The sequence below is a fragment of the Conger conger genome, chromosome 5, assembly GCF_963514075.1.
Source record: "Conger conger chromosome 5, fConCon1.1, whole genome shotgun sequence".
NCBI lineage: Eukaryota > Metazoa > Chordata > Actinopteri > Anguilliformes > Congridae > Conger > Conger conger.
The window spans coordinates 60,652,773-60,674,532 of record NC_083764.1 but is presented as its reverse complement, the minus strand read 5'-3'; the positions used below and the strand labels follow the sequence as shown (position 1 = coordinate 60,674,532).

The window sequence follows — 21,760 nt, the reverse complement described above, 5'->3', positions numbered from 1 at the left end:
TAAGAATGCTACAAGACAAAGCATCGACAATAATATTTTAGGCCAATACAAAATACCACCTCCATAAATGAAACACGTTCTTCCTTGACTTCCACTTAGCAAAAGTGGTCACAATATATAGGCATCCTCAAATTAAAATTACAAAATTTCCTCTCTGCACTAATTTAACGGTTAGCTAACGGTAGCAGCAACAACTTAAAAAATGATGAAAAAAAAAAACAGCTAATGCAGGGATATTACCTAAAGCCAAACGTCTGTTTCTTCCATTTATGTTACACATACCCACCTAGATGATAGCCTATCGATCCATCATGTCCAGCAAGCCAGAGGGTTTGCCAAATCAAACTGTCTATCAGCCCGAGCTCAACTTGGGGAAATTTAAAATGGCTGCCGCCGACCGCGATTTTGCGCCACCACACCGCACACAGGGAAAACGACGTAGCTAGCTCGCTGAGCATGTGTGGAATTATAAGGAACTAACACGCTATTAACCGCTACTTGGGCTAAATGGTAACTTAATGTTTGCTCACAGTAATATTGACTAGCTTTGGTTTCCATTTTGTTCCTGCAAAATGCCTTTCATTTCCATTCTTGTTTTCTTACCGAGTCTCACGTGATCAGATGACTGCTCCGTTTCGTGTCGCGCCTAATCTTGACTTAAAAGGTACAATAGTTAAGATATTTGTGTTAAAACATTATTGCAAGACCATTGTAAATCCCTTCCTATCATTGAAAAAGGCTCGCTGATGTGTTGACTCTCCTTCTGCCATTGTTTATCGTCTTAAAATTCGGGTTTCAAAATATACTGTCGAAGGCCAAACTGATTCTATTGAACCGCTTAAGAGTAATATAAACCAAAAACCAAGACCATTTTGGTTGAAATTATAGGATCAAAAAACAGTTCAACACTGTTTTGAAAGTCATTATCAAGTATCAATATCAAAGAATTGCTCACTTAGGCCTGCATAACATCACTTAATCATGAATGATTTTATTTATTTTGAAATAAACATTATATTGCAAAGCATTCAAATAGCTTTGTATTGTATAGGGGTGTCTTTTTAACTAGAAAATTATGTTTATTTGCAGGAACAGCAGTTGTCACAGATATAGGCAATGCTCTCTGGATTCAGTGGAGTTGACCTTAATCCCGAAATGTGTATTCCAAAGACAGGAATCGTACTCTTATACTACAATTGAGTACTACACCTACCAATGGAGACGTACTGTCACTTATATTTATAACTTCCATTTTCCTTATTATAAGTTGCTATGTAATGTTATTATAAAACATCACTTGAATGGATCACTTACAAAAGCCAGACCGTATTCTGTTTACCAGGGTTTTTCTAGATTTCAAGTTATAAAACATGAATTGTTGTTGGGTACTGGCTGGATTCGAACCCTCCTAGAGAGGTCAAAAAAATCTATTATGGCAATCCGCGACTGGCCAAAGTCTAGGTTGCTTGGTTTTGTTCATGAAAAGAAAAGGCCACCCTTTATGCCACCCTTTTTATGGTTCTTTTTGAGACTTGGTGACCCCAAGATGCAACTGAACTAGGCAATTCTGAAACTGTGATCCTTGGGGTTTTTAAGGCCTCCCTCTCTGTCTTCCTCACAGCCCGTGGGAACAAGGTGCAACTATCCGCTTGGTGTTACAGAATGCGTGGTTGTTGGTGGAGGGGGAGGGGAAGAGGGACAGGAGGGCAGGGGGTAAAAAAGAAAAGGTTTTGCCTCCCCGTCGGGGAATCGAACCCCGGTCTCCCGCGTGACAGGCGGGGATACTTACCACTATACTAACGAGGAGTGCTCATAGTATAGTAGTGCTCACTATGAAAGAAAAGTGTACTTAGATTTACAAGTATGCACACAACAGCATTCGATTCTTGGAATCACAAGGCATGCCAATGTCCTAATTGCAAGGGGAAGCTTATGAAATGCATATTTTTCAACATTTGTTTTATTTATGCGTTCCTTCTTCTGCATAGCAGTCAGTATCCTTGTTGCAAGGGGTAGCTTACATAGAATACAAATATGGTGATTCACTTTATTTAGATTCATTTTTCTTGTACCAGTTCATTCCCAGTTGTCTTCTGATTTTTCCATTTCACACTGGCTTTGTTACACACAATATTTGTGTGGTCACACAATATTTGCCTGATATAATGTGATAACACCAGGTCTATTTTACCATATGCGACTGCTCTAATTATTTTATTTTATATGCCAATACAGGTCTCTGTACAATTTGCTATATTTTTATGTAACGGTAAACTTTGACAACGCATTTAATATGGCGTGGGACAATCGTGGCGGTGAGATTAACGTGACCCACTCGACAGCGAAAGTATGAAGCTCCGGCTATCAGGAATTCTACACCTCTTAATTGTCTAAGAAAAATAGAAAAAACCTCCTGGAGTTGGTATGGAATCGCCCAAAAATACATTAAGTACAAACACTATATATAATTTAAACTATATATCCATCTATTTATTTGTAACCATTTAATTGTAACGTGTATTTATTAGATAAATATATTTATTTAATGCTCGATTTTACTCTTTGGAGGGTGCCACGTGCAAACTCAGCAGGCCCTCACCACATACGAAGGCTCCCTATCCCACTTGGGTTAGTTAGCCTAAATCTAATGTAGCATCTACCGCTGATCACGGTAAACTGACAGCCACGTTAGCCTATTTATTATAAGCAGACGACGCCAACGCAGTTAAATTAGCCTGCTGGCTTAATACTAGCGTACTGTAGCTATTACAGGTTACAATTTAACCCAAGCAATCCAACAAATTCAAGCAGCGGATTCATGAATTAAACTTGAAATGTGTTATATCAACGAATGGCTGGAGCCTGAATCAGCTAGCAAATATTGCCATTACACAACAGCATGTTTCCAATGACAAAAAAAAAAGTGCTCTTACCTGCAAATCTTTTTATTGACGAAGAACTCCACGTTCCATGCTATTCTTGGATATGGTCCACAACAGCTTTACACTAGCTCTCTAGATACCTCTAAGACACGACATGGGAAAGCAAAAAAAATAAGTCAACAAAATACGCACAATTAACTTATTTTATATAGCTTTACACAGCTCTCTCGCACGCTATAACAATTATCTTCAACCGTCTCCAAAATCACCCCACGTGTGCTAGCTCTCACTATAATGTTAGCTAGCTAGGCTAGTTGATAACCTAGCTAGCTATTATTATTAGTAACAATATTACTAGTAACGTTACTACCGGGCATACTCTAGCTAACGTGAGCTAGTATCGACACTTCCAATCCATCTACATAAGGAATACATTTGATGTCCATACATATTAATACAAAATGTATTCTTTAACCGGTCATTTTAATATGTATTTTTTAATCAAATTGGATGTGTATTTGAAACCGTAAAAGCGAAAAATCTCGTAGCAAATAATTGCGTAGGTAGCTAGGATGGGAACTTGCTAGCTATACAGCTAGTCTAACGTACTTATTCTTACACGTCTCTCTCCTCCACACAGGCACGTGGAGAAACAAGTAGTCACACAACTGATTATATTATTACAAATATTCTTTTAAAGAGATTATTGTTGATTATTGATTATACTCACCGGTACGGAGCAGCCTGACGTTACCAGTACTGGGCTACTTTAGATTTTTTTGATGCTTAGTCTAACGTAGTAATGTGTAGGTCACGTTACTTTTTATTGTATACCGCCACTTAGTGGTGGATCTAGGTACGCACACTATACCACACCCACGGCGTTAGGCCGCATGTTTGTAGTAAACTTTGAGTTTTAGACTTACTATCATCCAAATAGTTTCGCTGTGATTTGACGAGTTTTCTCGATGCAGCTCAGCTACATCGGATCCAGTCTATCTTCATTTTTTGGACTCGCAAGCAAACGTTTAGGCTACATTTGAAAAACTCAAGAACTCTCTCCAAATATCACGCTTACTCACGAACATCCATAGAGCTTAATTTGTGGACAATTTAACTACCCTACTTATGTATATCCGAAGTACGACAGGACCTAAGGGCAGGGCCCATTGTCGGACACGACAAACTCAGCAGGCCCTCACCACATACGAAGGCTCCCTATCCCACTTGGGTTAGTTAGCCTAAATCTAATGTAGCATCTATCGCTGATCACGGTAAACTGACAGCCACGTTAGCCTATTTATTATAAGCAGACGACGCCAACGCAGTTAAATTAGCCTGCTGGCTTAATACTAGCGTACTGTAGCTATTACAGGTTACAATTTAACCCAAGCAATCCAACAAATTCAAGCAGCGGATTCATGAATTAAACTTGAAATGTGTTATATCAACGAATGGCTGGAGCCTGAATCAGCTTGCAAATATTGCCATTACACAACAGCATGTTTCCAATGACAACAAAAAAAAGTGCTCTTACCTGCAAATCTTTTTACTGACGAAGAACTCCACGTTCCATGCTATTCTTGGATATGGTCCACAACAGCTTTACACTAGCTCTCTAGATACCTCTAAGACACGACATGGGAAAGCAAAAAAATAAGTCAACAAAATACGCACAATTAACTTATTTTATATAGCTTTACACAGCTCTCTCGCACGCAATAACAATTATCTTCAACCGTCTCCAAAATCACCCCACGTGTGCTAGCTCTCACTATAACGTTAGCTAGCTAGGCTAGTTGATAACCTAGCTAGCTATTATTATTAGTAACAATATTACTAGTAACGTTACTACCGGGCATACTCTAGCTAACGTTAGCAAGTATCGACACTTCCAATCCATCTACATAAGGAATACATTTGATGTCCATACATATTGATACCAAATGTATTCTTTAACCGGTCATTTTAATATGTATTTTTTATCAAATTGGATGTGTATTTGAAACCGTAAAAGCGAAAAATCTCGTAGCAAATAATTGCGTAGGTAGCTAGGATGGGAACTTGCTAGCTATACAGCTAGTCTAACGTACTTATTCTTACACGTCTCTCTCCTCCACACAGGCACGTGGAGAAACAAGTAGTCACACAACTGATTATATTATTACAAATATTCTTTTAAAGAGATTATTGTTGATTATTGATTATACTCACCGGTACGGAGCAGCCTGACGTTACCAGTACTGGGCTACTTTAGATTTTTTTGATGCGTAGTCTAACGTAGTAATGTGTAGGTCACGTTACTTTTTATTGTATACCGCCACTTAGTGGTGGATCTAGGTACGCACACTATACCACACCCACGGCGTTAGGCCGCATGTTTGTAGTAAACTTTGAGTTTTAGACTTACTATCATCCAAATAGTTTCGCTGTGATTTGACGAGTTTTCTCGATGCAGCTCACCTACATCGGATCCAGTCTATCTTCATTTTTTGGACTCGCAAGCAAACGTTTAGGCTACATTTGAAAAACTCAAGAACTCTCTCCAAATATCACGCTTACTCACGAACATCCATAGAGCTTAATTTGTGGACAATTTATCTACCCTACTTATGTATATCCGAAGTACGACAGGACCTAAGGGCAGGGCCCATTGTCGGACACGTTTATGTCTGATTTAAAAGCAACTTGCTCAGAACTACATTAAAAAAATCGTGTGTCTCATCGTAAGAAAAAACGCGATCTCAGCAACAAGCACGTGGAAAGACAAAATCACAAGAAGGGGCGTCGCAGATTGTTTACAGGATTTTTTCAAGGCCTTGAGTTTTCCGGTTGCCAAGGCTACGTAAGTGTGAGCTGAAAGGCAGCCAATAAATAACTAGACCAATATATGCAAAATGATTACCAATTTATTTTGATAGCATTATTGTTCTTCGCAATATAAGTGTGCAGTGTTTTCCTATAAGCCTACCACATTTATGATGATATGTAAATATTTAATGCGAAGATTAAACGTTTTATCTAAATATTTGCTTATCTAATGAATGTGTGCTAATGAGTTAATTCATTTTGACTACATTGGGTGGTGCGATCATCTTGAAATAAAATTCGTCGTGAGCAGAAAGCGCTTCGACTTGAGTTAGTTGCCCTACAATTCACAGATCGTTTTTTAATGTATTATTATTATTATTATTATTATTATTATTATTATTATTATTATTATTATTATTTGCTTATTCAGATCATTGCCATCCTTGTTATTGATTTACGACATCGGAAACTCTGTTGGTTTTCTTTCTATAACGCAAAGAGGCTAAAACAAATCTAATAGGCGAAACCATAAAGCTTTTACACATTTAAGATTCAATCAAGCTTCATACTAGTCCACCAGTATCACAATAAAATCCAGCTACTTCAAAAAGAGAAAAAAAACGTGTTGGCCTGCACCAGAATCTACATTTTGGTGGATTGTGAGCCACAAAAATGAAATCAAGGTGAGACATCTAGAAGACTTATCAAATAGCAAATCAGCAAAACTATCTGGATGGTTAGATAGTTAAGTGGAAACATACAGTAGGCCGCATTAATATATTTTTGGATGAACTGCCCCTTTAACCCCTTAAATACCACCACTTTTCACAAGCTTGAAAATTACATACCAAAAATGAAATGGCTACTATTCTTGAACCCTTTTGAATAATCCAGGTGTCTTCTGAAAGGTAACCCTTTGGTGTTTGTTTTCCAAGAGTCAGAATTACTCTAAGCATTACTAAATACAAGATACAGAAGATCAAACACAGTGGAAATTGAAGATTTTTTTTTCTCACTGAAAATATTTTCAGTTTTTGAGTGGGTAGAGATTATTGTAACGGTGCCTGGCGCGCTTAGAAACACAATGGAGCCACAGCCACTGGACAAATCCCCTTTCAAATTTGATGACAATATCACCAAAAATGAGCATAATGCATTGTTCTTTCTAAGCTATGTCTAGGCAGTTTTCCAAAAACAACATTTTGAGACTCCAAAAGGTCACATGAAAAAGTAATTATATTATGGGTCTCATGACGTGTAAAATACTGTATTTTGCAAAATCTCAAGAGCAGTTTTTGCTGAAGCATGTGTATTGCAAATGCGGTTTCCTTACATGGACAAAAAAATTATGCAACTGATTTATTCCAAAATAAGCAATAAATCAGTTGTCCTTACTCCTGGTCCTAGAGAACTAGAGAACCACATGTGCTGGTTTTTGTTTTCGCCTTAATATCGGCAACCAGGTGAGTTAACTGTGTAATAAACTGGTTTATTTGATAACTTAAGCGCTGAGTAACAAGAGAAGCCAGATGCTGCAGCTGCAGTGGATCCTGTCTTTTCAGCATGAGGCTTGGGTCAATGGTCATTTCTAGAACTTGGTAATGGGACTTCAAGATTTTGGCTCCTAATCATGGTTCCTCCAGTAGTGGCCAGTGACCTTTGAAGCAAACAAACAAATGGCCCGTACGGGGATCGAACCCGCGACTTTGGCGTTATTAGCACCACGCTCTAACCAACTGAGCTAACCGGCCATTGCTGGTGCTGGTGTATTTTAATAGGGTCAGAATATTTCAACGTTATAATTTAATTTAATAAATAATAACTCTTGCTAATGTGAAAATTAAGCTTAAAGTGGGAATGATTTGAAGCCGCAGAAGGCTGTATGGCTTGTTGGACTATGGGTATTTGTTTATAGTATCGGGCATGTGCGGTAGCAGGTTCAAATCCCAGACAAGCCTGGCTTCCATTTCATTCAACCAACTGTTGTCCATCCATCCATCCATTATCTGAACCCGCTTATCCTGATCAGGGTCGCAGGGGGGCTGGAGCCTATCCCAGCATACATTGGGCGAAAGGCAGGAATACACCCTGGACAGGTCGCCAGTCCAACCGACTGTTGTAAATTTCCCAATCTGCATTAAGAGTGACTGTGGGCAGTTTGCTTTTGTCTTGGATTTATTTGATAATACCTTAGATAATGAAATTGAAAAAGTCACATTGTGGTCTCATTTCTGAAGGGCTGGCCAGATTGACTTCCTTTTAGGGGAGTCTTGCTCGCCTCATTTACATGAATGAGCAGGTGGATAAAACAGGAAGCTCTGCACGTTTGTAACATTGCACAGAAAACCATTTCCAAGAAGTAATCTATGACGTGTATCAACTGGTGTGGAGGTAAACCATCATCATTATCAACATTCAGGTCTTATCTACACTAGTGCTTAAACATCTTGCGAAAGCAACATGATTTTCATTGCATGCTATTTTACAGTAAATGCAGAGTTGCATACAGCAGTCTGAAAGCTAACCTTTGAACTTTTCCAGCAAATGTGGATACATGGATAAAAACGGCTTGTGTTGTGTGAATTTAGAGTGTAATAGACGCTAATGTAAAATTGTATCAGTATTACAAGATTTGTAAAACAAATCAACTGGAGGGTTTAATATCCCTCCAGTTGACAGCTGAATTGGTTTTGTCATTATAGAACAACACATCAGGGTTTTCTGTTAACAATGTAAATATCCTAACCTGCTTAATATACCCAACCTCTATCTGTAGAGGTCCGTTTGCTGCACTGGGGGTTTTATGCACTAGTCTGTTGTTAACAACAGATCTGTGTTAACCTGAGATATTTTAGTTTGATGTTGGCTCAGGGTGTTTCCTTGTTTTATTGCTGTAAATGGTATCAGTGTACTTTGACTGACCTTGCGAAGTCTTGAAGTTGGGAAGTCTATTAGCCACAGAAATTCTGTACATATAACCTGACAGCAAGTCAAGTGAGAAGACCAGTGCAGGAAGTTCTGGTAAGTTTCACATCAGTTTTCATCTCCAAAAAGTGGGACATGTGAGTTATTTAATTTTTCTGCTGGTTGTAATGTTCCCTGACTGAAAGAGTAATTACACCATTCATTTGAGTATAACATGAAAATATTCAGATATTTTGCTAACTTTATTGTGTTAAATGCTTAGGTTGTTTTTGGAACACAACATAATAGGGAAACTTGTGAAATTGTAATACCACTGACGCTAAGCTTAGTTTCAGTTTACTGAAAGTCATTTTCAAACTAGATTAGATATGTCTAATAAGTGTGTTTGTACATATACATTGCCCTCCATAGTGTTTGGGATAAAGATATATTTGTTTCTTGATTTGGTTTCGAACCCCTCAGTTTTGGATTTGTAATCAAACAATTCACAGGTGGCTAAAGTGCAAAGGGTGTTTTTTTTTTACACACTTTGGTGTCACCATGTAGAAATTACAGCACTTTTGATACACAGCCCACCATTTAAGGGCACCATCATCTTTGGGTCATTCATATTATGCAAGTGAAAGGAGTAATGTTAGTGCATTGTTGTATATACTATATACTTGAAGTCAATGACTGTACAATGACTGCTTGTGTCCCATAGACATCACCAGGTGCTGTGTATCTTTTCCGGTGATGCCCTGCTAGACCTGTAATGCACCCATTTTTAGCTCCTACTTGTTCCAGGGGGTAGTTACCTTCAATTTAATTCTTATGAGGTCAGTCACTTTTGGCTTTGAAAACCCTTGCTGCTTTAGCAGTATGTTTGCAATAATGTCTTGCTGTAGGATGAAGTGTGGTCCAATGAGTTTGAAGAAATTTACTTTAAATTGAGCAGATTAAGCTTCAGAATTAGTTATGCTGCCGAGACAACTGAGACAGCACCCATGGCAGCTATGCATGGACAAACCATAACACCATGTTTCACAGATGAGGTTGTATGCATCCTGTTCTTTTCTTGCCTTCTTCTTGGCAGACTGTAACCTAGCCATCCTGTTTTTGCGGCTAACTAGTGGTTTGCATCTTGCAGTGTAGCCACTGTAATACTGTTTGTGAAGTCTTCTGCAGAGAGTAGTTGCTGACACATCCACACCTGCCTCCTGAAAAGTGTTTCTGGTCAGTCGGACAGGTGTTTGTGTGTTCTAAAATTGTGTTCTGAGTATAAAGCCAAATCAAGAAGAAGAAAATGTCTTTGTCCCAAACATTATGGAGGGCGCTGTGTATGCTCACCATATGACAGTGGTTAGGGAGAGTATAAACCTTTCTTAAAGGGATCTCACTGCCCTTCAACAGCTGTGACTCTTGTTCCTGTCAGCTGCAAGCTTTAGTGGTCATCGGGTATTTCTAATTTCATTCCCATTTGGGTTCCTAGGGGAGAAATGGCTTTCCATAACCGTCTGAGTTGTGCGCAGAAAATATTACTGGCTATTTTCTGTTTTCCGCTGCTTCCTTTCTACCTGTGCTATGCATGTAAGTATTGAAAGTTGTGCATAACTACCCACATTCATATTGTATGAGATGAGATCTCTCGCAATGAGAAGGCAAATCAAGTATGGGTGTTTAGATTTAGATTTATTTATACTCTACTAAGTCATCCACAATGCTCTCTCATGACTCAGACTGCTGTGCAACTGGTGATGAAGATGAAAAAGATAATGAAATAAAAGAGGAACACAAATTAAGTAAGTAAACTGACACCCCCGTCAGCTTTTTTTATCTGAGTTGTGCTTTGTCAACAAGTTTAACCATTGAGATACAGGAACTTTGTTTTGGCTTTTCCAGTTGAGCAGTATTGTTTTTTTTTGTTTTGTTTTTTTGCAATGATTAGGCCCATCAAAATATATTATCGATACTTAGGTGGTGGTTGAATTGATGATAGGTCTCCAAGCAGGCACAAGGATGGGGAGAGTGGAATGTGACCCAGAAGGGTGGGTTGTTTGTGTAGGATGCATCTCCAGAATGTTGGATTGGTGGGCAGTTGTTTTCCTTGGTCGACCTGTTCAATGTCTGTTGCTCAGTATACCAGCGGTTTCTTTATTTTTCAGGACATTTCAAGTTGTTGTACAAGCTGTCTCCAATGCTTGTGCAATGGCTTTGATCGATTTCCCCTCTTTTCTAAGCTTCAGAATGGCTTGCTTGCAAAACCCAAGGCTAAAACCTACAGTAGACATTCAGAACTATTTATTGTTTAACTAATCAATCTAACAGGACACATCTGGGTAGCCAGAAACACAATTTTGCTCACCTAAAAATTGGGTGGTCAGATACAAAAGGTGGTATGTAAAAAAAATGTAGAAAAAAACACCAAGAAATAAAAGCTGAATCTCATGTACATCTTTTGACCTCAAACTCAATTGTCTTCAGTGTACAGCAAAAACAAAGGCACGTCCAGCAATGGGTTTTGTTCATAATTGGGGAGAAGCCATTTAATAATAGTAGTTTGGCAGGTAATAATGTCTGAAATTGCCAAGGGCAATGCTGCTAAGCCCCCAAGGTCTGCTTGATACTTGATTTTTCATTTAATTCTTGTTTTTTTATTTTTATGAAAATATTTTATTGGGTGTTGAAACAGTTAAGTGGCTTTTTTTTAAATTGGGAAATTATAAGGTTCTATCTGTGTTCTGAGTGGCTTTCAGATACTCAGAGTTTCAAACACTCCGAAGTGAATGGCAAGCAGATACAACCTTGTAAATCCTGCATTTCTTCATCCCGTTAAACACTATTTTGGCGTAAAACCTTACACATATATTTTGCCCTGTAAACAACACAGTAACTAATTGTTGTCAACAATGTCAGTTAGAACCTTAACCTCTCGATTTTGCAGTAACTGCACTGTATTTGACAAAGCTGCCTTTCATTGTCTCACAGAGCACACAGTGAAGGCCCGTGAAGATGGCCAGAGGGATATAGGTGAGACACCAGTGCAATAGATTACACAAACTATATATAAAACATTCTTTCAAAGTAAACTCATGTCATTGGATGATTCCTGTGCATTGTCAGGTGTCTGATTTAGCATTTGGCCTATTTTGGGCCCTAGGAAGCTTCAAAGGGCTGAGCCAGCATGACCTAGAGATTAGAGACAAACAGCAGAAACTGGGCGGTAGCCATTGGAGATGTAACTGCCTGTGTGTTCATAGGTGTGGGTGTGTATGTATGTGTGTGTGTGAATGTGTGTGAATGTGTGTGTATGTGTGTGTATGTGTGTGTATGTGTGTGTGTGTGTGTATGTATGTGTGCGTGTTGATGGGGTGGCCTGGGAAAATTCATGCTGGCATATATTATACTATTACATCATATCATACCTAAAAATGATTTGACTGATAACGTAGTGGTTAAGGTGAATGACTGGGACCCGCAAGGTCGGTGGTTCTAATCCTGGTGTAGCCATAATAAGATCTGCACAGCTGTTGGGCCCTTGAGCAAGGCCCTTAACTCTGCATTGCTTCAGGGGAGGATTGTCTCCTGCTTAGTCTAATCAACTGTACGTCGCTCTGGATAAGAGCGTCTGCCAAAATGCCAATAATGTAATGTAATGTAATTAACAAATAAAATAAAAAAACATTGCATGTTGAATGAGTTGTTTTCTCCGTTGATACCTTTGTGAACTGTAGTCAGAGTGCTGGGAATTAAACAAAGGTGTGAGCTGTTAAAACCGCTGGACAATTAAACATAATCATAAACATACTTAATCCTTACTTGCCAGGCAGCATTACAGTATATTGTACATATTTACAGAATATCAGAGAGGTATGAGGTGTATATATTGTCTACCCACTTTGTGCACATGTGTTCATGCATTTTAAGGATTTGTGTGAGCTATATGCGCTATGTGTTATTGAGATTACATAAATACAGAATTCATGAATGCAGGGGAAATGCTATTGAGCTCCAGGAATGTCGATGAGATTTATCAGGTTAAATAAAAGCACAAAAATCTTAATGCTACGATTTGACCTGTATTCCAGAGCATCAGGAGGAGGCTGTAGAAAATGGAGACAGCAGGAAAAGCGTAGGTAAGAGCTGTGTGTTGGATGTACATACAGTCAATAAACATGCCAGTCATCATCAGGACTCCAACATGTGCTGTGACTTTACCTTGTGCTTGTAGTAACAGTGGAGATTCACCCAGAGAAAAATTCACGGAAGTTGCCCGCAAGATTTTCCTTTGGTAAAGGTAAGGTGGAATATCGAAATGCAGGCTTGTTTTAGACCGTGAAAAAGTTTACACTGATCACAACTGAAAGAATTTCATTGATATGTCATGGCAAAGCGTTTCTGAGAAACGTACGTGTTTTTAGAACCTTATAAATGCTGTGGTTTTCTTTTTTCTAAATTTGAACAAAGCCAAGATGTAAGATTATGAAATATAGATAAATAAATAAATCTTTTCTATCCACTACAGGAAAAGACGTCAGAAGGAATGACATTGTGTATAAAAATGATGGTAAAAAAATAAATTTGAAAAATATTATTATTCTTCCACCTGTGAACTATATTGTACATATTTATAAAACATGAACAATATTATTATCTTATCCCTCCTGTCTTATTATTATTATTATTATTATTATTATTATTAATATTATTATTATTATTATTATTTTTCAGCTGCAGTTGATATCCAACCAAAACGAAGTTCTGTTCAGAGAGGTATGGGGTGTATATATTGTCTACCCACTTTGTGCACATGTGTTCATGCATTTTAAGGATTTGTGTGAGCTATATGCGCTATGTGTTGAGATTACATAAATACAGAATTCATGAATGCAGGGGAAATGCTATTGAGCTCCAGGAATGTCGATGAGATTTATCAGGTTAAATAAAAGCACAAAAATCATAATGCTACGATTTGACCTGTATTCCAGAGCATCAGGAGGAGGCTGTAGAGAATGGAGACAGCAGGAAAAGCGTAGGTAAGAGCTGTGTGTTGGATGTACATACAGTCAATAAACATGCCAGTCACCATCAGGACTCCAACATGTGCTGTGACTTTACCTTGTGCTTGTAGTAACAGTGGAGATTCACCCAGAGAAAAATTCACGGAAGTCGCCCGCAAGATTTTCCTTTGGTAAAGGTAAGGTGGAATATCGAAATGCAGGCTTGTTTTAGACCGTGAGAAAGTTTACACAGGTCAAAAATGAAAGTGTGTCATGACAAACCCTTTCTGAGAAATGTACTTGCTTTTTGAATCTTACGAGTGCTGTGGTTTCCTGTTTCGGAAGACAGTTCTTTTTTTCTTTTTTTTTCTGAATTGAAAAATGAAGTGCTGTGTCCTATATTAAATGTTGATTAAATGAAAAATCTTTTTTATGCACTACAGGAAAAGAAGTCAAAAGGAATGACATTGTGTATAAAAATGAGGGTAAAAACAAATTATATTTGAAACAGATGATGATGATGATTGTTATAATTATTATGATTATTATTATTATTATTATTATAGTCCATCTACTACACCCTTCATTTGTGTTGCCATTTACTTTTTTCAGGTTTTGTTGATGCTGACAAAAAAAAAGAGATTATTCGAAAAAATGAATACGGTGAGCGTACTTACATTATTACTAAATTAACTTAGTAAAGATGATTGTTTCGCAATACCTCCAGCAGACACTTGAAGTATGTAGTTCGCTTCAATTAAATTTCAAGTTCAATTCAATCTTATTTGTATAGGGCTTTTTACAGAAGACTGTCACAAAGATGCTTTACGTAGTGACAGAAGGGGGAGAAAGCGGAAACACCACCCAGATAGCACAAACAATCCCCAGTGTTTAAAAGAAAAACACTCCCTGAGAGGAACCCGGTTATAGAGGGGAGTCTCATCTTACCCTGGCCAGTGTGCCGTAAAAGGTAGAATGGGTAAAACAGAAATGCCAAAAGAAACATTTTTGTGGAGCGAAGTGGAGCAAACATCTTTAGTACGAATTCAAACAGGTTACAGGAACATGCCTTATATTTCAGCTTACCCATGGGACAAGTCCAGCCTCAAGTCAATGGACATAGATTTGGGTAAACTGAAAAAACTTGACGCCTATTCAAGTAAGGTAAGCCATCCTGTTATTGTCATTTGTAAAAACAATAAACCCCCGCTTGCTATTATTCGTTGAGGAAATACTACCGTAAAATCCTCAAATTGTGTCCGGGATTGTGTCCACTTTAAGTGTAGCCTTTTACTTTATTTCTAAGAATAAAATTCTACAACAGAAGCCTAATAACAAATAGAGGCCTGCCTCGAATACAAGCCTGCCCCAAATAAAGGCCTGTGCTTTGTGCAGCCTAAGTAAATAAAAGACCCCGGCCACAATTTGAGGATTTACGGTATATGCTATTCTTAGATGAAGCTGAACGCTTCAGTTGAGTTGTTGCTGTACAGTAGGCTGTGTGCTACAGGAGAAGGCCGTGCTCAGTGTCTCTCTGCTTTAAGGTGAGGCCCAGGGACACGGTGCAGGCCCTGGTGCAGGAGCTGCAGAAGGGAGCCAGCAGTGACCTGGAGAAACTGAGGGCGATCTGGATGTGGGTCACGCACCACATCGGTGAGGGCACCTCCTGAAGAGGGTCAATGGCTGTGATCACAGCAACTCTTTAAAAAAAATTTTTTTTTTTTACAATCGTCCGACACAGCAGCACAGATAATAATATATCACGTATGTTATGTTCAAACATATTGGAAAACTATATTTTTCCATATGATTTACTCTCATGGTTCAATGTTTTTTTATTAAGTAATCTTATGAAGTCTAAAGGAACTATTTCGTGTCATTCCATCACTTCCTGTTTCACTTGAGTATAAAAAGGTGACACGCATGGAAAATCCCTTTGTCATCCATCAGCATGGGAAAGGCCAAATAATTGTGAACTCAAAAGAGGCAGATTGACCTAAAAGTCTGGTAAACATACCACTTAGCAGTCTAATGGAAATAATAGAAAATGTGAAATATATAGAGTGGCTGCAATCTTGCCAAGAAGAGAATACAAGTGCATGTTGTCCCCACAGATGGTGGGGAAGATAATGAAGGAGGCTATAAAGAACCCAAGGATCACGGTTTAGGAATTGCAGAGATTAGTTGCATCTTGGGCTCACCAAGTCTCCAAAAGAACCATAAAACACAACAAACTCTTTTGAAGGGTGGCTTGCAGAAAGCCATTACTGAGCACAATAAAAAACCAAGCATCTGGAGTTTGCCAAATATCATTGGAATTAAGACGGAAACAGAGTGCTACAGTCAGATGAGACCAAAATTGCCTTTTTGGACACACCATCGACATCGACAAAAGAGGAGTGCATTCAATGAGAAGCAAATCATACCTGATAATGAAACATTCTGCATGGAGGAATGGTCCCTCCAAATCCCTCCAAATGTGTTCTCTAACCCTATAATCACAAATTATAGGAAAAGACTCACAGCTGTCTTTGCCAGGGGTGGCTGCCCAAAGTATTAAACCATGGGTGCCATGGGTAAATACATTTTTTATTTGTTTCTGTGCATGGTTGATGTAAAATGCTGGTGTACCGTAGAGTTTTTGGGTCCCGGATTGTAATAGTGTGGCATAGTGGGGAAAGTACGTAAATCTATAGTGCAAGTGAATCATTGTCGTCCTAACTGGGCTAATCCTAACTGGGCTCGGTGTATCCACAGAGTACGATGTGGAAGGACTGCGTAACCCCGGCCTCAGAACGGGCAACGCTGACGATGTGTTAAAGTCAGGGAAGGGAGTGTGTGCAGGCTACGCTGGCCTGTTTCAGGAAATGTGCAGGTAGCCCCTATTCATTTTCTGTCCAATCAACAAGCAACGAATGAACAAGTGAAGTCAATGGCTGGGTGAAATCATCACCATCCATTTGACTTTTCCTGAATCTTTGAATTAAATACAGTTAATGTGTACAATGTGTGTGTGTGTGCGTGTGTGTGTGTGTGTGCGCATGCATGGGTGCGTGCAAATGCGTGTGCATACATGACCTTTCACTTTCCATTAGATTTCAGATAAGCACTACTTATGTGAACTAATTTTTCCAGAAATGTTTACACTACTAAGAATAAGAATAGATGACTAATATCTGTAATATTAATATTGCAAATGCACAGCTGCCATGCAATGAAACTCTGTTCAGAGTTGCAGGCATTGAGTGTGAGACGGTGTCCGGGCACTCCAAGGGTGCGGGGTACACGTTGGGTAAACGCTTCAGTGGAGACGGTGACCACGCGTGGAACGCCGTCAGACTGGGAGGACGCTGGCACCTCCTGGACAGCACGTGGGGAGCTGGGACTGCCGATGAAAAATTCACATTCCGGTGAGCATGTGAGCGTAATGAGCATGAGGTGGACCGTCAGTCAGCCTTCAGACAGGGACAAAGGAGAGGGGGTTAAATATTACATTAATGCCATTTGGCAGACGCCCTTATCCAGAGCGACGTACAGTTGATTAGACTAAGCAGGAGACAATCCTCCTCTGGAGCAATGCAGGGTTGAGACTTGTATCATTCGGGAATTTTTGACATACCAAATTCAGGTCAGAGAATGTACATACAGTGTACACAAAAGTTACATTAAAATACGAAAAGATAAAATGTTTTCATAATTTACATTACATTATTGGCACTTGGAAGACGCTCTTATCCAGAGCAATGTACAATTGATTAGACTAATCCTCCCCTGGAGCAATGCCAGGTTAGGGGCCCTTCTCAAGGGCCCAACGGCTGTGCGGATCTTATTGTGGCTACACCGGGATTAGAAACCACTGACCTTGCATGTCTCAGTCATTTACCTTAACCACAACGCTACAGGCCGCCCCAAATATAGACATGGGATCACAGTACAGAGCAGGGCCGTCACGTTTACATTTGAAATTTGAACCATATTCAGACAGGTACATTGAGGGTCATATTCAAAGGCAAAGGCTTGAAAGTTGCCATCATGTGTAATGCGTTTCGAGACAAACCATTACATTACATTACATTACATGTAATTTGGCTGATGTTTTTATCCAAAGCGACTTACAGGTGATTTAGACTAAGCACCCCTGGAGCAATGCAGGGTTAAGGGCCTTGCTCACGGGCCCAACGGCTGTGTGGATGTTATTGTGGCTACAACGGGGATCGAACCACCGACCTCACCCAGTCACCTTAACCTCTCCAATCTCCAGCCACCCAACTGGAGGTCAGAGGAAAATATTGGAGTGTATCATTCTAGACTAAGTAAATCTTTGATTTCCAGTGAAAATAAGTCTAGCACCTACTATCCATTCTCTACATTGCAGGTAGTTGTTTACATGAACTTACTTGCCAGCTACTAACGCAGATCATTCGTTTTTTCATTAAATTATATCAACTGGCGATTCAGAAAGAGTCGAACGAGACAGAGGGTCACGGAACTGGAAACTTCCAGCCCTAGTAGACTGGCATGGTTTGGGAATCAATCAAACCAGTAAAATTCATTTTGATTTCTGACAATAAATATTAAATATTGTCAGAATTAATATTGTTTTGGCAATATTCTGAATAAAATTTGTATTACATGTGATGATACTTCTTGGTTAGTAAATTAGTGTTTTTAAATTTCCCCTGTATCTAAGGAGTACATTTTTTTTTTTTTTTAAGATATTTTTTAGGCCCTTTTCAGCTTTATTGGACAGTATATAGTATAGAGAGACAGGAAGAATGGGAGCGAGAGAGAGGGGAAGACATGCGACAAATGTCGGACGGTCGGATTCGAAACGCCGACGTCGCGGCTCGCAATGAGCATGCGGTCAGTGCTCTACAGGCTGCGCCACCAAGACACCCCTAAGGAGTTAATTTTAAAGACACATTCGATCTGGTCAACTATCAAGCACTGGGTCACCATTGTAGATAACACAGAAACAAGCTATTCATAAGACTAGCTTGTTTACCCAAGGATACTTGTATCTATGATGGCTTAATAAAGGCGTTTTCCAGTAATGCTATTACATTGACCATTCAAGCATTTCCGTCTCCTAGGTTTTGGGGATATGAATATACAGACAGTAGGTAGCGGACTAGCTAGCCAAAATGATAGTGCTTTGTTTTGGGACTGTTATGACACATCTGAGATTTCACAGCATCTGATGGCTGCTTTGTGCCTTCAGATACAACGAGTTCTACTTCCTGACTCATCCCGCTCTCTTTGCTGGAGACCATTTCCCGGAGGACGCCAAATGGCAGATGCTGGCACCTCGTCTTTCCCTGAAGCAGTATGAGAACATGGGCCATAGGAAGAGCGCATTTTATAATTTAGGCCTCCTCTCTGCAGAACCAACAGAATTTCTCATAAAGTCAGGTACCAAGTACTTTCTGACACTTTCCAGTCTTTATTTCCACTATTAATCACTATTAATCACTAGCCTGGCTTGATGACTACAGGTTGGGCCTCAGTGCTGATATGTCATGCTTAACTAATGTGCCCGTTGGTAAGTTCTGATAATCGCTGTATGAACATACCCCTCTGTCTCCCTTCCATACTCCAGATGGAAAGACAACAATAACAGTCCAGAGTTCTTCACCTATGCTCTTTCTGCACGACTTGAATGGGAAACGTGAGTGCGGGATAATGACACTCAAGCCATACGGAATGAATCTGGACGTCTACCCCGAAAGCACCGGACTGCACACCTTAGAAATCTACGCAAAGGCCGGAGATGCTGCGGAAAAGGAGAACTACAGCCTGGTGTGCAGCTACCAGCTGCAGTGCCGAGCCGTCTCCAGGGAGATGAGGCCCCCGGCGGACCTGGACAACCCCGTGGGGCCCGGCTGGCACTCGGAGAGGAAGGGGCTCCACGAGCCCTCGCAGCGAGATCCCGTGGTCCTCACGGCGGACGGCCGCTGCTCGTTCGGGTTCCGCGTGGCGCGGGGCCGGGAGCTCATGGCCAAGCTGTCCGCGGCCGGCTTCTCCATGACGGACGAGCAGCAGCGGCGGCACGTCTTCCTGTCCCGGCGAGAGGACCGGACGGACTTCAAAGTGCAGGTGCCCAGGGCGGGCCTGTACGTGCTCAAGGTGTACGCCAAGGAGCGGGCGGAGGCGGGGAGTTACGGCTACGTCTGCAACTACCTCATCTCCTGCGCCGACCCCCGGGTGCGCTGGCCCGTGTACCCGCTGAGGTACGCCTCCTGGGAGAGCGAATACGAGCTGGTGGAGCCGCTCGCCGGCGTGCTCCCGGCCAATCGCACGGTCCGGTTCAGGATGAGGATCCCCCGCGTGTCGCTGGTGGCGGTGGGAGGCGGCGGCGACACGCGTGACCTACGCCTGGACGCAGACGGGTACTGGACCGGCAGCTTCAACACGGCGGGGTGCACAGACGTCAACGTCATGATAAAAGTCAATCCCAACGACAAATCACGCTCCTTTGTTCTGAATTACCAAGTGGAGACCTAGTAGCAGCCTCCCTGCCGACTTTTATACTTGAGCTTACATTTGTAATTAATGTGAAATTATGCCAATAGAGCTTTACACATTGCACTGAAATGTTAAGAATTGTCTAGGAAACGGGATATTGGACACTCTAATATACCCCAGACCCCATGGCATGGATTCAAATGGGTTCCTTTTTGTTTTAGCATGCTAATGGTTTAGCATTATTAGCATAAGCTTTAGATATGTTTTAATTTCTGTTTTTCTTTCATGAACAATGTTATAATGTTGTACACATATGCAATTGAACCAAACATAAGATTATAATGTGTAATTTCAGGGAGGATTGGACTGTCCAGTGAAAGTGTATTGAGGTAAAAATCCTTAAATTTAAAAAAGTTTTTTACAAATATTTTGCTTATGATATTATTTTCAACAAAAACAGGTCCCGTTCTGTAGGGACTCATTTTCTCTCACTGTAAGGCATACAGCCATGCTACGAGAATTGAAATGGGCCCACTGAAATTGCAGGTAATTACAATCCAATAAAAAGAGCTTACCACGGTACAAAGGTGAGTTTAGGCGTGGCCTGTGAGGTCATCTTTATCTTTACGATCGTGTATTATTACACACGAAACAGGAACACAACTGGAAAGCAGTGGAAATTGTCCTGCGTGAACATTATGCATGATTTCGTGGCCGTGATCTCGTGGGATAATTCCACATTCACCTTGCAAGGTGTCATTTCAAAATATCTCCAGGAGATGGCATAACTACAATGGGGGACGTTTTTGTACTTTTTCCCCAAAGAAAAAGTCTATATTAAAACAAAGAAACAACCGAGGTCAATAAATCAGATGATTATGAATGGAATATACAGCTATATGTCACATGTAAAAAGCAATTATTCACTTTTTGAAAAATACTGACACAAAAACCCTGCATTTATAACAATATATTTAAGTGTATATATATTTCTGTATGTATTTTCTTTGGACTCTGCAAGGGTGAGAACATATTGTATATGCATAACCTGCAACTGTGCAAGAGAACAGGTTAATCATTTCTTAAGCCTTACCGTCATTTCAGCGAAAATGGGCCGATGGTTTAGTGGGAATTACGAAAGACACGGAAGACGACATGGTGGTGCAGAGAGGGGATCCCACACCCCAAAAACATGACCAGCAGGGAGAGGAAAGCCAGGTGTTAGACTTGTCAGATAACAGTGAAGAAAAATGAGCCAGTGCACTGCTAAGAAATACACATGAACAACTCGGAACCATGGGAGTGTAAGGGACTTGGCAGGTAGTCTTGGTAGAGCTATCAGATGGAAAATAAACTGCAATCAACTGGGACTGCTTACAGTGTTCTCCCTGGTCGTAGAAGGTACCGGAAGTGGGATATCTTTTCCCAGTGTTAATCAGTCATCCCCATGTGTATTTAAACATAATTGCCGGTGCTGGTGTGGAGGCAAAATCAAGTTGTCAAGCACATGAGAGTAATTTGGGAGAGGGAGAAGGAAGCAGAGGGTTGCGCAGGGCTGGAGACAGACTGACTGGGATTGGAGAATAAAACGATCTCTGGCTGTGCTCACAGACCGGTGTCATCGCCACTCATCTATGTTCACCTTTGTGTGAAGAGGATGGACTGTACTCAGGCCTGTGGGGGGGGGGGGGGGGGTTA

At 40.3% G+C, this 21,760-nt stretch overlaps 1 protein-coding gene and 2 non-coding genes across 3 annotated transcripts; 1 reads left to right on the top strand and 2 right to left on the bottom strand.

The window, feature by feature from the left end:
- Window positions 1–1,734: 1,734 nt before the first annotated feature.
- Window positions 1,735–1,806, bottom strand: trnad-guc (transfer RNA aspartic acid (anticodon GUC)). The gene has a single exon. It is a non-coding gene; the product is annotated as a tRNA-Asp (tRNA).
- A 5,564-nt stretch (window positions 1,807–7,370) lies between these two features.
- On the bottom strand, window positions 7,371–7,444 carry trnai-aau (transfer RNA isoleucine (anticodon AAU)). Its single transcript has one exon. It is a non-coding gene; the product is annotated as a tRNA-Ile (tRNA).
- Window positions 7,445–8,600: 1,156 nt separating this feature from the next.
- On the top strand, window positions 8,601–20,101 carry LOC133128936 (kyphoscoliosis peptidase-like). The gene is made up of 18 exons (XM_061242744.1): window positions 8,601–8,714; window positions 10,090–10,187; window positions 10,337–10,399; window positions 11,586–11,627; window positions 12,686–12,733; window positions 12,829–12,894; window positions 13,123–13,164; window positions 13,329–13,370; window positions 13,586–13,633; window positions 13,729–13,794; window positions 14,041–14,082; window positions 14,210–14,260; window positions 14,679–14,761; window positions 15,142–15,250; window positions 16,355–16,472; window positions 16,828–17,007; window positions 18,819–19,009; window positions 19,197–20,101. Exons 2-18 carry the CDS (start codon window positions 10,097–10,099, stop codon window positions 20,099–20,101), a joined length of 2,187 nt encoding a protein of 728 aa, XP_061098728.1. The 5' UTR covers window positions 8,601–8,714; window positions 10,090–10,096.
- The last annotated feature ends 1,659 nt before the right edge of the window (window positions 20,102–21,760 follow it).